General features: G+C 48.5%; 1 protein-coding gene across 1 annotated transcript in view; it reads right to left on the bottom strand.

Moving 5' to 3' along the window:
- The window catches only part of LOC115481393 (trafficking kinesin-binding protein 1-like), a 159,084-nt gene that overhangs the window by 26,215 nt on the left and 117,267 nt on the right, over positions 1–15,602 (bottom strand). Inside the window, exons 6-16 of the mRNA XM_030220480.1 lie at positions 13,136–13,212; positions 12,456–12,572; positions 9,251–9,351; positions 8,792–8,900; positions 8,578–8,656; positions 8,019–8,149; positions 7,622–7,696; positions 6,504–6,641; positions 5,421–5,491; positions 3,182–3,385; positions 1,596–1,894 (exon numbers count right to left, since the gene is read on the bottom strand). Coding sequence (XP_030076340.1) covers positions 1,596–1,894; positions 3,182–3,385; positions 5,421–5,491; positions 6,504–6,641; positions 7,622–7,696; positions 8,019–8,149; positions 8,578–8,656; positions 8,792–8,900; positions 9,251–9,351; positions 12,456–12,572; positions 13,136–13,212 — 1,401 coding nt within the window. The remainder of the gene's footprint in view (positions 1–1,595; positions 1,895–3,181; positions 3,386–5,420; positions 5,492–6,503; positions 6,642–7,621; positions 7,697–8,018; positions 8,150–8,577; positions 8,657–8,791; positions 8,901–9,250; positions 9,352–12,455; positions 12,573–13,135; positions 13,213–15,602) is intronic.

The following is a 15,602-nucleotide window of genomic DNA, read 5'->3' on the forward strand; positions in this document are numbered from 1 at the left end:
CAGTTCCTGGAATAAAGGGAGAGATAAGAGTGGAGAAGTACTGAGAAGCTGCAGAGTGAATGCACTTGTAAGTCAATAAGGGTAGTTTGAACTGTATGCGGAAATGGATAGTGAGAAAATGAAGTGACTTGAGGAGAGGGTTAATATGAGCATAGCAACACTGGCGGAATGTAAGTCGTGCAGCAACATTTTGAAAAGAATGAAGGGGTTTGTGCCTGTTGAGTGTTCTGTACTGTTTTATTTTTCTCCTTATATTTTAATCACCCATTTTTTGTAAACTGCTTAGGTTTCTTTTAGATTTTGTGGTACATCAAATAAACCTGAAACTTTCTAAAACACAAAGGGGTCCTTTTATAAAGGCGCACTGAAAATGGCTTACGGTAGTGTAGGCGTGGGTTTTGGGTGCACGCCGATCCATTTTATCCACTTCCAATCCTACATGATATACCTATGCACCTTTATTTGTAATAATTCTGAAATTATTATTCCGTTAAAATGATTGCTATGATATTCTTATGCACCTTATCTGCATCTACATTCTGAAATTCTTATTCTATTAATGTGAATGTCGTTGTAACATTTTGTAAGCCACATTGAGCCTGCAAATGGGTGGGAAAATGTGGGATACAAGTGCAGCAAATAAATAAATAAATAAACATTTTTAGCGCACCTTTAAAAAAAGGCCTTTTTATACATTTTTGCCAAAAATGGACATGCGGCAAAATGAAAATTGCCGCACGTCCATTTTGGGTCTGAGACCTTACTACCAGCCATTGACCTAGTGGTAAAGACTCACATGGTAACCGGGCAGTAATAACCTATGCGCGCCAAATGCCACGCATCAGTTACGCACTCCTGAAAATAAAAAAATATTTTTCAGACGCGCGTATCGGACATGTGCAAAAAAATGAAATTACCCCAAGAGCAACGCGGTAGTCGGGTGGTAACTCCATTTTGGTGTGTGCTTAGTTAAAAGGGCCCCAAAGTTAGCCAGAGCACAACTGTCTAAAGTTACCAAAATTATCGTTATTTTTAAACCGCTCAGAACAAAATGAAGTGAGAATTAAAATTATAAGAGTGAAAGATAATTTCGGGCAGTGCGTACTCTTCAGAGAGTTAGGCCTTTATACTAGTCACACCCCCACTGGCGTTAGGGATCACAAATTTCAAAGCCACTTGTACAGGTAAATGGCACCGAGCTGGAGTAAATCAGTCTGCCGAAGGTACTCTGAGCTGCATTTCCAGTCATTCACAGCTGTGTTAAGAAGGGACATCCTTTGGGGCAAGAAAGGAGCACACTTGCATAACTCCCTCCCCCAGATACCCACACTAAAAGACAGGTACAAGTATCTGGATGGCTTTAATGCACTCTTTCAAAGGGAATGAATGTATTTGATTTGCCTTGGAAAGGTCAATTAATGTACACATGTTAAAACGGACTGCATGGCTTACAACTTTGAAAATGCCAACTTTCCAGGTCTTCACAGGAAATGGAATCCAGTCCTGTTTTTCCAGTACTCCACCAAAGCACAAACAAGGAGCTGGAAACCCAGGCCTGGATCTGACATCTGCTGGAGACGGACAAAGCCACTCACCCTCCAGCGGTTTGATGATCTGCAGTTTATCCGGTAGGTAGGAGCGTGAGCTGCAGGAGAAGCCGGAGCCACCAGTAAGGCCTGAGCTCCCTGAGTAGTTTGTGCCCGTGGACAGGATACTCTCGTTGGGCGTCAGGAAACCACTGGAGCTGTCCACATCCTTCCTCAGCTTCAGATCCTGCTCTGCTGCCTCCAAAGAGCCGGCAACTTGCTGGGCAGAGAGTTGTTGGAGGGCAGCCACCAGGTCCTGACTGCCGGGGGTACCAGGCATTCCTAGTTTCTGCTCCTGACTGTACGGTCTGCAAAGAAAGAAGGAAAGGCCACAGAACTCTGTCTTAGGTGCCTTAATGTCAGAACTCAAGGGCAGCATAATGTAAACAGAGGCGGCCGATGTGAAAGGGCCAGAAGAAATCTCTCCCAGATCTACATTTTCCTTCTTAACTGGAGCAGTTAAATCTGAACCCTGTCTCTATATATCATATTATCTGTATCTTCTGCAACATCTACCCCAGCACACACAAACAACACACATGCCCCTACAACACCCACCTAAACACATGCAAACACACACAAATGCAAATACACTCCCCTGCAACACACAGCCCCAACACTTGCAAACACACACAAATGCACACACACGCCCCTGCAACACACAGCCTCATCACATGCAAACACACACAAAAACACACACATGCCCCAACACATGCAAGCACACACAAATGCACACACACACCCCTGCGACACACAGCCTCAACACATGCAAACACACACAAATGCACACACACACCCCTGCGACACACAGCCTCAACACATGCAAACACACACAAATGCACACACAGCCCCAACACATGCAAACACACACTGGATGTGCTCAAGAATTCAGAACTGCAAGACACATTTACAGTGCCGTAGCGAGGGTGCCTGACACCCGGGGCGGGTCGCCGCTGCACCCCCCCCCCCCCCCGGGTGCAGGGCACGGCGCCCCCCCCCCCTGAAACGCACCCTACCTTTCAGCGGAGGGCAGGCAGGAGGGCCGATCCGCCCCCCCATGCACGTCACTGGGAGCTGCGTCGGCTCTGCTGCTTCCCTGCTTTCTCTGCCCCGGAACAGGAAGTAACCTGTTCCGGGGCAGAAAGAGCAGGGAACCAGCGAGCCGACACCCCCCCCCCCCCCCCAGCGCGTGCACCCGGGGTGGACCGCCCCACCGCCCTCCTCCTTCCTACACCACTGCACATTTAACACTGTAAGACTAGATGTGTTTTGCCATTTTTGGACTTTCTTAATGAGCCACAGATGTGATAACTGATCCACAGAGGACTAGAAAATTCTTAAAGGCAAGCAATTGGAGGCCGAGAGAGGGACTGCATGGGTCAGAAATTTGTTTCTCTCTTCGTGCCCATTCAGATTTAAATGCATTAAGAATTTCAAGAAATGCTAACATTTGGGGGCTATAAAAAAAGCCACTTGTAGCTCCCTTTACCTCCTGATCTCATATTATGTTTTTAGGTCATTCTCCCCTTTTGCTCCCTGATCTGACAATGATAACAGCCATCTGCACTGATCACAGCACTTCTTCCCTCACTCACTGTGCACTGTCTGGCCTGGGTTCGCCGCCAGCACTCTCCGATTCAGGGCAGCCGGTATGAGGGGAGCTGGGACGGCTGGACACAGCTGAGGGCACCTCCGATGAAGGTCTGGAATTGGGCAGGGTGTGCGGTGACGGGCAGCAGGATCTCCCCTTTGATACCTGGTTTATGGTCTTCACCGTCTCAAACACCCTCCTGTAGCTCCTGGAAAAAGAAGGGAATGTTCCTTAGAGGGCTCAGATGAAGGAAACGTAAAAGGTTAATGAGGGAAAGATGAGGACAAGTAAAGCAGCTAAGTCCTGTGCACAGGTTCTCTCTGCTTTCAGAGGCAGTGGCGGAGCAAGGAGGGCTGCCACCCGGGGTGGTTCGCCGTTGCACCCCCCCCCCCCCCACGACCCAGTGCCTACCCTCCTCAGCTCCCTCCAACCAGCTCCTGCACCCTACCTTTAAAGAAATTTCGGAAGCCGTGGAGAGGCGAGGCGCAGCGCCTGCATGTAAAAGAAGCGTGGATCCTCATCGGGCCTTCCCTCACGCTGTCTGTCCCGCCCTTGTGGAAATAGAAAGTTGCGTCAGCGGAGGGCGGGACAGACAGCGTGAGGGAAGGCCCGATGAGGATCCACGCTTCTTTTACATGCAGGCGCGAGGCGCTGCGCCTCGCCTCTCCACAGCTTCCGAAATTTCTTTAAAGGTAGGGTGCGGGAGCTGGTTGGAGCCGGAGGGAGCTGAGGAGGGTAGGCACTGGTCGGGGGTTGATGCGCCGAGGGGGGGGTGTCATCGTGCTGCATCCGGGGGGGGGGGGGGAGCTGGCAGGGAGCACACCCCCCCCCCCCTGAGCTGACACCCGGGACAGACCACCCCTCCCTTGCTACGCCACTGTTCAGAGGTCACAGAAGTCATTGATTTGATATAAAGTCTTTTTGCAGTATGTCATTCACCGCCCTCTCTGAACGGGCAAGGTCAGGTCGGTTCACAGTACAATAAAATAAAAAGAAACATAAAACATAGCAGGGAAAAGAAGTCCAGAGTACGATAGGAAATCAACAACCGTGACAACAACAAATACACACAATAAAAACCACAGATAAATCAGCCTTGATGACCTTCTCTAATGCTGGAGTCCGAACGCTCGATTAAAATAAAAGGTTTTAAGTAATGACTTAAATGTTCTAAATGAGGATTCTGTCCTGATAGGCGGGGGAAGATCACTGCACAGTTTTGGGCAGAGAAAATAAAACACAGAATGTCTAGTGGATTCTAGATAAGCCATTTTGGGGGCAGTAAAAAAAACAGACCATGGGAGTCAAAAGACCTGAGTAATCTGGATTGTGTGTATGGGATAGTGAGGGAAGAAAGAGGGAAAAGGCTCTGTGGACCAAACAGAGGATTTTAAAATAGGGGAAGGGCAACCAATGAAGTTGCAGGAATAATGGAGTAACATGATCAAAACATTTAGCAGAACAAAGGAATCAGACTGCAGAGTTTTGTAATGTCTGTAGTCCTTTAATCTGAACACTTGAGATACCTACTACCAAAGCAGTTCATAGATAGATAGATAGATAGATAGATAGATAGATAGATAGATAGATAGATACAGAGCGAGAGATATATGGAGAAAGAGAGAGAGAGAGAAATATAGAAAATGACAACAGATAAAGGCCATACGGCCCATCCAATCTGCCCATCCCTATCATCCACTATCTCTTCCTTCGCCTAAAAGATCCCATGTCTGTCTCATGCTTTTTCAATTCAGATACAGTCCTCATCTCCAAGACCAACATTACCTCCAGTATGAAACAAATAATTGCAGCACATAAAGACTTCCCAGACTGTCCAGCCCACCCATTTCCCCTTCCAACAATATCCACAAAACAGGCCTCTACTACTACTACTACTTAGCATCTTGTCATTTCTATAGCACTACTAGATGTATACAACGCTGTACACTAGACAAGTATGAGGCCGTCCCTGCTTCACAGAGCTTGCAATCTAATCAAGACAGCCAAACAGGACAAATAAGTGATTAGAGAATTATCTATGATGGTAATGATTAATAGAAAGATGGGAACTGAACAAGCGAATAGGACTTAGGAGTTAAAAGCAGCCTCAAAAGATGGTCTTTTAGCCTGGATTTGAATACAGCCAGACACTGAGTTTGATCTACTGACTCAAGAAATCTATTTCAGGCATATGGTGCAGCAAGAAGAAAAAGGAACAAAGACAGACAGACAGAGCAATTCACCTGTGTTCCGAGGGGGCTGAGCTGTCGAGGCCTTTCCTCATGGTTCCCTCGATCTCAGCAGCCAGCGAGTCCTACATGACATGGAGCACACACACAGGTAAACGTGGAGTCACAAAACCACCAGCTCCCCAAGCACTTGCCTCAAGGACAAGCTAGGACAAACTGCGTCAGAACACAGGGCAGGTATAACCGCAAACCCAGGGTTTACGACAGCACTTGGGGGCCTGTCAACCCAATTAGGGCTGCGGAGATGTTACAACACCATACCCAAGGCTTACGGACACTTTGTGATCCCCAGTTGGGGTTTACAGACACTTTACAACAGCTCACCCGGGGAGGGGGGGCTGTGATCCTCAATCGGGGTTTACGGATTCTTTACGACAGCTCACCCGGGTACCTGTGGTACCTGATTGGAGCTTACGGACACTTTACGACAACACACCCAGGGGCCTGTGGTCCCCGATCAGGAGTTATGGACACTTTACAACAGCACACGGGGGGGGGGGGGGGGGGGGGGGTCCCTGATGTGGGCTCACAGACACTTTACTGACATGTCTAGCTGATAGGGGTAAATCTGGACAGATGGTGGTTCCCAAATCCAGTCCAGGACCCCCCAGTAGGACTGGAGTTCAGAGTATGAACTGCGGGGGAGTCTTGAAGAATCAGAATTGAGAGGCCTTCAAGCCCTGTACCTTGAAAAATGCACAACGCACTTCTCCAGGTAGCAGTATCTGATGGGATCATCCATCGACATTACAGATTGCCCTGACATCAGTCAGACAGTGCTGGGGCAGTAAGGGAGCGGACAGAGAAATTATCAGGGTAAGAGCGATATGCAGTGCCACTATCCGGAGCGTTATCTGGATAACACAACACAGAAAAGTTACAATCTTAACTTATCTGGATAGCGGCACTAAATATGACCATTCTCCGGATAACTCTGGCAGCTCTGTTATCCAGTTAACAACCAGCACTACAAATCCAGGAATTTAAAAGAAACGCTGATCACAGAGTTTAAATATCGGCCAGACAATCTTCAGAAGTAGCGGCTGGACTTTTGGGGTGCCGCTCAGAGCTGCTCACCAGGGGAAAGATGTTGAGTGAGCTGTAGCAGTTCACAGTGCTGTTGGGGACACTGCGGTTCCTCAGCATCTTCACCTCCTCCCGGGCCTCATTTAACATATCCTTACACTCAGCATATTTCTCCTGCAGATCCTGAAGCTGAGGGACAGAGGGGGCAAGAGAAACAAAAACCGGAGGGGGAAATGTGTTATTTTCTATCCCAGAATCAATTAAAAGGAGTCAAGAAAGAAGTCAGAGAGCCTCAACATGCAATGATTACTGCCCGATCCAAAACCACAACACCCCACTCTCACTGCAGCTTTCCCAAGAAAAAGATTAGAGAACAAGCAAGAGGTACAGCTTTATGCAGAGAACAAAACCACAACACCCCATCCTTCACTCAGGGCTGGTCTTAGGCAGGGGCGACAGTGGCAGTTGCACAGGGCCTCACGCTCCTAGTTGCCCCGCAACTCTGGCACGTTTGTCCTCCTGTCTCGGAATACCTCCCTGCTCCGTACCTTAATGTGCATCCACATTTCAGTAGAGAGCATCAGGCAGCGGCAGCAATTTTCATAACCTGTCAGCTGCCAAGCCCAGAGCCTCCTTGCTACCGCGTCCCGCCCTTTTTTGATGTCACTTCCTGTTTCCGCAAGGGCAGGACGTGGTGGATGCATATGGGGTGAGGTGGGGTTCCCAGAGCTCTAAACCTCTTTCTAAACTGATAAATTATGGCTTATGGTGGCGGGTGCAGGTGGGCGTGGGGGTGGCAGGCAGAGGGGGGCAGAGGGGCCCACTGAAGTGGTCTGCACCGGCCCTGCCTTCACTGCAGCTTTCCCAAGCAGAAATTACAGCTTCATCGAAAGGACAAGTCCATAGACCGCTATTAAATGGACTTGGAAAAATTCCGCATTTTTAGGTATAACTTGTCTGGAATGTTTTTACGTTTGGGGAGCGTGCCAGGTGCCCTTGACCTGGATTGGCCACTGTCGGTGACAGGATGCTGGGCTAGATGGACCTTTGGTCTTTCCCAGTATGGCACTACTTATGTACTTATGTACTTATGTACTAATTACAGCCCTCCTTGCACCTTCCCCAGAATCTCTCCTCCCCGTATTACAAATAAATGCCACCACCCTAACCTCGGTTTGCAGCTGTTGCTGAACTTCTTTAGCGGCTGACAGGTGCTGCTGCAGCTCCTCGCTCTCCGCAGAACACTGTGAACACAGGACAGAAGATGCTGCTGAACCTAGGAAAAGTGCCAGTTTAAACCTTCAGTTCAAGTGCCATCCAAATACCAGACACTCGCTGGAAATCATCGCATGAAATGCAGCTTTTTCCAGTTAACTGAGTTGGAAAGACAATTGGTGGGTGCTGGGGAGCAGTCCAGCTCACAGCTGGAAAGGAACAGAGAGATGCACACAGGGTAAAAAGACAGGGGGGGAGGGGGAAAGGTGCCACACTTACGGCTGGAGAAGAAGACAGTGTCTGACACCACGCTCACACACAATCTCTACTTCCCCGCTGCGCGGGACTCACAGTGCGGCACTTCTGCTGGAGATCCACGATGCGTGCTAATAGCTGGCTGATCTCCTCCTGCTGCCGGGCCGTGTCCTCTGCTTTCCGCACCAGCTCTTCCGATAGCAACGCCACCTGCCTGCTGGCTTCAGCTGAGACACCAGCAAGACAAGAACAAGGACCATAAGCTCATTAAAGCTTCAGAGACGAACACACATGCACGTACAATTTGTGCTCCAAGACGGGCATTATATCAGAATGCTTTTAAGGCTTGATCACTCCTCACAAGGAAACAATGAACTCTTGGCATCTATCTGATGACCTGTGACACAAGCTGAATGTCTCAGGTGACTCACAAGTGAAAACCTGTCTTTACCATAAGCCAAAACCTTTGAGGATACTCCCTAACTGGCACTCTGACTGGTGGATCCAGCTGGATGTGGGATACCCTTTACTACCTAGAAGTGGTTTCTCCCAGTAAGGTTGGTAATGGACAGAAGTTGAACTTGGGTGATCCCACTCTCCCTGTTAGTGGGGGGAGGAAGAGTTCCACAGAAGGAAACTTAACTACTAAGCTTACCAAACTGCTCCACGCAATCCATCATCAACTCTTCCTCCTGCTCTTCATACTGGGATGTCTCATGCGCTATGCTCGAGGCCTAAGAAGTGAGAAGAAGATGGAAGGGAAGACAGGGAGAGATATTTGAGCTCCAGGATGAAAGCTAATGAAGTTTCTAGAGGTGAATGATGCAAAGCAGAGGTAGCCAGAGCTTGTCCACGCCTCCTTTTCTCACCTTGCTCCTTAATCTCTGGTTCTCCTCATCCAGCTCTTTCAGCTTCTGCTGGAGCCCATCCAACTGGAAGTGGTACTGCAGGGCAAAGGACGATTCACAGCGCCTCAGTCTGGTGAGAGGAAAGAGGAAGAAGAGTGAGCACCAGAAGCACACACATAACCCCCTTTCCATCGTTCTCTCCCCACCAACAGCTGCAGCCCAATGTCCTGTTTATCCCAGGGGCATTCCTGCAACACCTTCTAGCCCGCATCATCTGTAGAGACTGGTTCCCCTCACATAGGCCCAGTTTTTTCCACCCACCAACCAAATTCCTGGGAACGGAAGATCTGCTGGAGAAATATGCTGAATGTAAGGATATGTTAAATGAGGCCCGGGAGGAGGTGAAGACCCTGAGGAACCGCAGTGTTCCTATGTTCTGCCATACGGTGATGGGCATCCTGCCTTGAGAAAGCAACTCACGGTGGGGAAATGGCAGGGGCAGGCTCGCTCTCCTCTGTGCTGTTTGTGAAGACGTGCAGAAGGTCATCACGCATGGACACCTCATGACGCAGCTGGGCAGTCTGGAAGTGCAAAGGGGAGATGGGGCAGTTAGGCTGGGAGTGGGGATGAACCCACAGCAATCTCTCTTTAGTATTAGCCCAGTTCAACCTGAAGTTTTCAGACATCTGCTGCAGTTTGCTTTAAAAGTCCTGAGTCAAAGCAGAGACCACACGGAGCCACAAACTATGTCTCAATGTCCCAATACACAGATCGCTCTGATGAGAATCAGCTGCATTTCCACAATATTTTGGGTGGATGTCTTTGACTTTTTAGTAAGAGCTGTCCAGCTCCTAAAGAGACCCTTATGGTAATTCTTCATCTGGTTTTAAATTAAACTTTCAGCCCAGTGTTTTAGTTCCTTTGTCTCATTTAAAATCCCCAGATATATGTTAATAATATCTACTTTGCTCTGCACTCATTTATCAAACATATAAATGGCAAGAGGCGTACTCACTCGCAAATGCGCAGTAGAGACCCTCTCTGTCCCGCCCCGCGTCAATACGTGATGACGGGGGCGTGACAGAGAGGGAACCTGCGCACCTGCGAGTGAGGGAGCCGCCGTCGCCACCGCTCCCCCCACCCACCCGGAGTCGCCGCCACCCACCCTCCACCCGGCCCGGGTACCTAGCTTCACTATTCAAACCGCCGGAACGCAGCACACAGCTCATCTGAGCTGCCGTTGGCCTTCCTTACCTGCCTGTGTCCCGCCCTCGCCGACGTTACGTCACACGAGGGCGGAACACACGCAGAGAAGAAGGAAGGCCGACGGCAGCTCAGATGAGCTGTGTGCTGCGTTCCGGCGGTTTGAATAGTGAAGCCAGGTACCCGGCCCGGGTGGAGGGGTGGCGGAGGGGACTCCGGGGGGGGGGGGGGGGGGGGGGGCGGCAGCGGCGACTCCGGGGGGGGGGAGGGGCGGCGGCGACCTATCCGGAGGGGGGGGCTTTCAAACCCCCCCCCCCTTCCTTTACTAGCCCGTTTTTACGGGCTCAACGGCTGGTTTTATTATATTTCCACATTTGAGCAGCGCTGATCCCTGATGAAGCAATCAGCACCATGTTAAATACAAATAGCACTTCAAACTGAATGGTCTCCCACAGTGGAAAATGAAAGTAACAGATATGTGCAGACACACACATTTCTATGCTTTTTTTTTGTATCAATAAATGTGTATTGGAAAACAGTTTAGAAAAATACCATCAACATTGCACAATCATAGAAAAATCACAAATAAGAAACCCTCCAAAATACCCTTTCCCAGCATCCTGACAAAATAGCCCCGACAAAACAACCCTGTAACAAAATAGCCCTTGACAAAATGGCCCCCTAGAAAGAAATAACACATCACAAAAAAGATGGTAAACTACAAGTGAAATCTTCACTGACAAAGGCTCCTACCAGCATTGCATTGTATGAAGCACGTATAAATAAACAAAATTCTATAGCTACCAACTGGTATTCATCATCTGTTCTGCTGTTTAAGGAAACTATTCTTCCATCAACATGCTAATTTAAAAAAACCAATACAATATTATCATTTTCATAGTCTTACCAACCTTATCCTGTTTGGCAAGGTAAGATTATTAGGAAAAAATGCACTGCCATATTCTGGGCAGCCTGATCGGGCCCTTTTGTCAGGGGGCTATATTATGGGCAGGCCGTTTTGACCGTGGCTGTTATGTCAGGGGCTATTATGTTTGGAGTTTTTTTTGTAGGGGCTATTTTGTCGGGGGTCATTTTGTCAGGACTATTGTGACCGGGTACCCCCCCCACCCCCACGCGCACCATAACAACCCCCAACCAGAAGAAGCACCGTAGTTCTTCAGCGCTCCCTCGAAAGAACAAATCCGCACTCCTCAGCCCACCCTGCCTTCTTCCATAATAATGTCCAGTTGAGGCCATTCATCTTCACATTTCTATGCTTTATATTTTGAAGAGCGACATTTGCATGGATGTGTGTGTGTGTGTGTGTATAGATAGATAGATAGATAGATAGATATTCCCTATTATTTGAAATTGAACTACAGTTACTAGAAAGTTTGTGGGAAGGGGGGATTGGAGAGGATGGGTTAGGGGTTGGAAGGGGGTGTGGTGGAGTTAATTTGTAATATGGGAGTCCATTTGGATTAATACGAGTTGGTAAGGGGTAATTGGTTCTAGGTGTACAAGGGTTCCTTGTTTTTTGACCCCATAGTGTTGTGAAGATTGGTTTTCAATGGCTTTGTTGTATATTGTGCTTGTCTTCTAATAAAGATGAATGATTCAAAAACAAAAACAAAAAAAAACAAAAAGAAAGAAAGTCAATCCAGAAGGCAGGTGTAGGAGGAGGACAGTAAAATAAACAGGATTTGACTAGTTTCTCCACCAAAGAGCGAGGTAGCTTATTTGGGGCCCTGATCACTAAGCTGCGCTGTAGGCACGCAGTGGAGGAGTGGCCTAGTGGTTAGGGTGGTGGACTTTGGTCCTGGGGAACTGAGGAACTGAGTTCGATTCCCGGCACAGGCAGCTCCTTGTGACTCTGGGCAAGTCACTTAACCCTCCATTGTCTGCCGCATTGAGCCTGCCATGAGTGGGAAAAAGTGCGGGGTACAAATGTAACAAAAATAAACATTTTAGCGCACGCTAATGATAGACACCCATAGGAATATAATGGATGTCTTTATCGTTAGCACACACTAATTTTTAGCACACACTAAAAAGTTAGCACATGGTTTAGTAAACAGGGTCCAAGGACTCTGTAACAGCAACTGACAACTTGTGCCTGCACAAAGCAATTCTCGCAAGTGGGGGAGGGGGGGGGGGTTTGGATTTTATTTTCTTTTTTGACCTGGTGGTTTCCTTCTGCATATTTATATTTCCAGCTCAATCAGAACCAGAGCTGGGATCGAGCACTGTGAGCCTCTATTAACATGTACCTAGGAATGTTCCCCCTACTTTATATCAGCCCCTTCCCCCAATATAACTAGTCTGATCATTGTAACAGTCTGTGGCCAGAGGCACTTTACTAGGACGCCTTCTGGGCTGTTTAAAACCAGACCAGAAAGCAAGAACCATCAGACAGAATTGCTGCAGTACATGCCAAGAGGCAGAACTCAGGCCCGATATGTAGAGGGATAGGGGGCTTTACCTCTTCTTTGGCTACGTCCAGCTGCTCCTCTAGGAATTCGTTCCGCTCCGTCAGGGACTGGTTCTGCTTTAGCAGTGACTGTCCAATCCGAGCTGCTAGCTCCAGATCTCGCTCTTTCTGCAAAAACAGGAACTGGATGTCACTCCTGCCAACTGGAAAACAAGACCTCAGAGGCCGCTCTCCTGCACCACTCATAGCCACATTTTTACTGGAAAAAGGCAGGGTGTACAGCCGCAGCTCTTACTTCACACAGACACCCACCAATAGAATCACAAGAAAATCCGAGGAGAGACAGAATCAAAAGTTTGAACCACAATGCCAAGGGGGACAATGCCACCACACCAAAATCATTTGATCCTTCTTGGCCAATCAGAAAGTAGCACTGCTCTCCCAGGGCTTTGCACAAATAGCTCAGCGTGATGACAAGGGAGGACCTCTGAGGGCAACCCATCACCTCCTGGACAAGCACGCAGTAGATGCCCTTGCCTGTATCCGTCTCATTTCTTCTCTTTCACCCACCAAGACAAAGGGAATTGCAGACCTGAGGTGCTGGGCATTGGGACTCCCTTTTGCTAATCCGATGCTGCACGTGGCTTATTTGAGGCAGGATTGGAGGACCAGGATAATGTTTGAACGGCAAAAGCCCCCTCCACCCCCTATAACAAAAGCACAGTACAGACCTCTTCCAGGAGGTTGGTCACCGCATCGATGTCATGGTAGGTTTTTGTAACTCTGCCGACCCTCTCCGAACACAAAACTAGACAGAAAAGAAGAAGAGAACCTTGTAAATTTCTGTACATAAAGCTGTAACCTCAGGCCCATCTCACCTTGTGCTTCTGACAGGCATGCCTGAGTATTAGGAATGGAAAGAATTTAACCCCCCTTTGGCCAAATGTGCCTCACATACAGTGTGGAACAAAACAAAAAGCACCAAGGGCCTTCAAAAAAAGGGGAAATGAAGTCTTTAATCATATACATTGATGAAACAATACTTATATGGGTCCATTTAAGTATTGTTTCATCAACGCATATGATTAAAGACTTCATTTCCCCCTTTTTTGAAGGCCCTTGGTGCTTTTTGTTTTGTTTCTTAGCTTTTTTGTGCTTTGCTCCCTCTCTCTGTTTTATCACATACATTGTGATCAGTCTCTGGCTTTCAGCTACTGAAATGTCACCTTTGACCTGGTTTTATGGTGTGAGTATAAAAACAAGAACTTGATTAAAATTTCACTGGGAGAGATTTTATTTGCTGATGCCCCACATTATCTCCAGATTCTATAAAGAGTGATCAAATTTGCGTGCCCGCATTTGGGTGCAATCCTGAGATGTATGCACAACTAACATGGGTAACAACCCAATTAATGTGAATAACTGGCACCAATTTGGATTTGTGCGTGCATCTGGCCAGGCACTGTTCTAGAAAGCTACATTCCCAAATCCCGTAGCGGACAATCCAAAACGGGGCATAGGCCAGGGGCGTTTCATAAATCTGCACTCAGTGTTACAGACTACCGCAGATGCGCATCCGAACTGGGTGTCAGGAATTATACCTGTTTCAGCAGGCGTAAGTCCTGACACCCAAATCTGGGTGCAGGAATTAGCGATATGTGATATTTTATAAAGGGCGCTCAACCCTTGGTGGGGGGGTGGGGGGGGGGGTGTATAAGATTGTAAGATAGGGACCGGTTTGGCTTACAGTTTGATGGGATATTTGTGAGATGTAAAGCAGAGTTTTATAAAGGAGTCCAAGTCTCTACGTCAGATATGGACTTCCATGTCTCATGTATTTTAGAATTATACTAAAAAGAACTGGGTTCATAATCTGAGTAAAGTGGTAACATACAATTCTCACAAAGCTGCCGCTGCTTGAGCTCTCGGCAGCCATTTTGAATCGGCGCCGGGAGAAAGACAGTCTGCAGACGTGTTGGGCAGGAAAGAGGGGGACCTTTCCTGCCCTGAACCTCCCCCCCCCCCCCTTTTTCCTGCTCCGAAGAGGTCACTAGACCACCAGAGCACCACACTAAGGTAAAAAAGGGTAGGGGAGGATAGGACACCCTGAGGCCCACCTGCCCGTGCCCCCACCAGCCTGCCCGTTCATCCGCAAATCCGGACAAACAGGCAGGCTGGCAAAACCCACCCGGTTGCCCGGCAATGTCCTCAAAAAGAGGACGTCTGTGTAAAACCAGACGTATGGTAACCCTAGGTGAAGCCTTATGAAACCTAAGGTACTTTCCCTTTCGGCTGTTTGCTGAAACCATTTGTAGGAAGGCCAGTTGGGGAGGCAACTGGCTGTGAAAACAAGTGGATGGTGGTCTTCCTCCTTTTTCCTGGCTCATGCTATCTGGGCAGGGAAAGGGCTTTTGACAAGTAGACTGAAGGAAATTGTTTTTTTGTTGTGGACTTTTAAAAATAGCAACTCTTTTGGAAATCAAAAGTGGAAGCAAGCAGTTATAATAAGAGGCTGGACATATATATCTAATATAATAAAACGCACCGTGAACGTTCTAATGAGGACAACGTTCTGAAGTCACTAAAACACTCCCTGAAGGGTTCGTGGCGTTCGTGGTGTGAAGCCAGCCAGGCTGCCAGCCGTCTCTGCCCCGCCCTCGCTTCAAGCGTCATGACGTCCAGGACAAACGTCATGACGTCGACGGCGCAAAAAAAAAAAAAAAACGCAGCGTCAGGGAAGGAGGCGGCGCTCCCGACGTCTCTAGCCTTCCCTTCGCTGTGTTCCGCCTTCTTCTGACGTCAAGGATGACGTCAGAAGAAGGCGGAACACAACGAAGGGAAGGCTAGACGTCGGGAGCGCCGCCTCCTTCCCTGACGCTGCGCTGCCGGAACCGCCGCCACGGAGGTAAATTAAAAAAAAAAAAAAGGATGTAGGGGGAAGAGAAGAGGGTGGGCAGTTGAACAATGGGAGCGGGAGGGCAGAGGAGAAACGACAGCAAGGATGCGAAGGGGGGGGGGAAAGAAGGGGGGCAGGACATGCTGGGACATGGGAGACAGAAGAGCATGGATGCGAGGGGGGGTCATGGAAGGGAGAGAGGGGAATTGCTGGAAAAGGATGAATGGAGGGGGCAGGGGACAGAGAAGCATGGATGGGCATGGATTGAGATGGCAGGGCTCAGGGTGAGAGGGGAATTGATG

Source organism: Microcaecilia unicolor, chromosome 12 (genome assembly GCF_901765095.1).
Source record: "Microcaecilia unicolor chromosome 12, aMicUni1.1, whole genome shotgun sequence".
Lineage (NCBI taxonomy): Eukaryota > Metazoa > Chordata > Amphibia > Gymnophiona > Siphonopidae > Microcaecilia > Microcaecilia unicolor.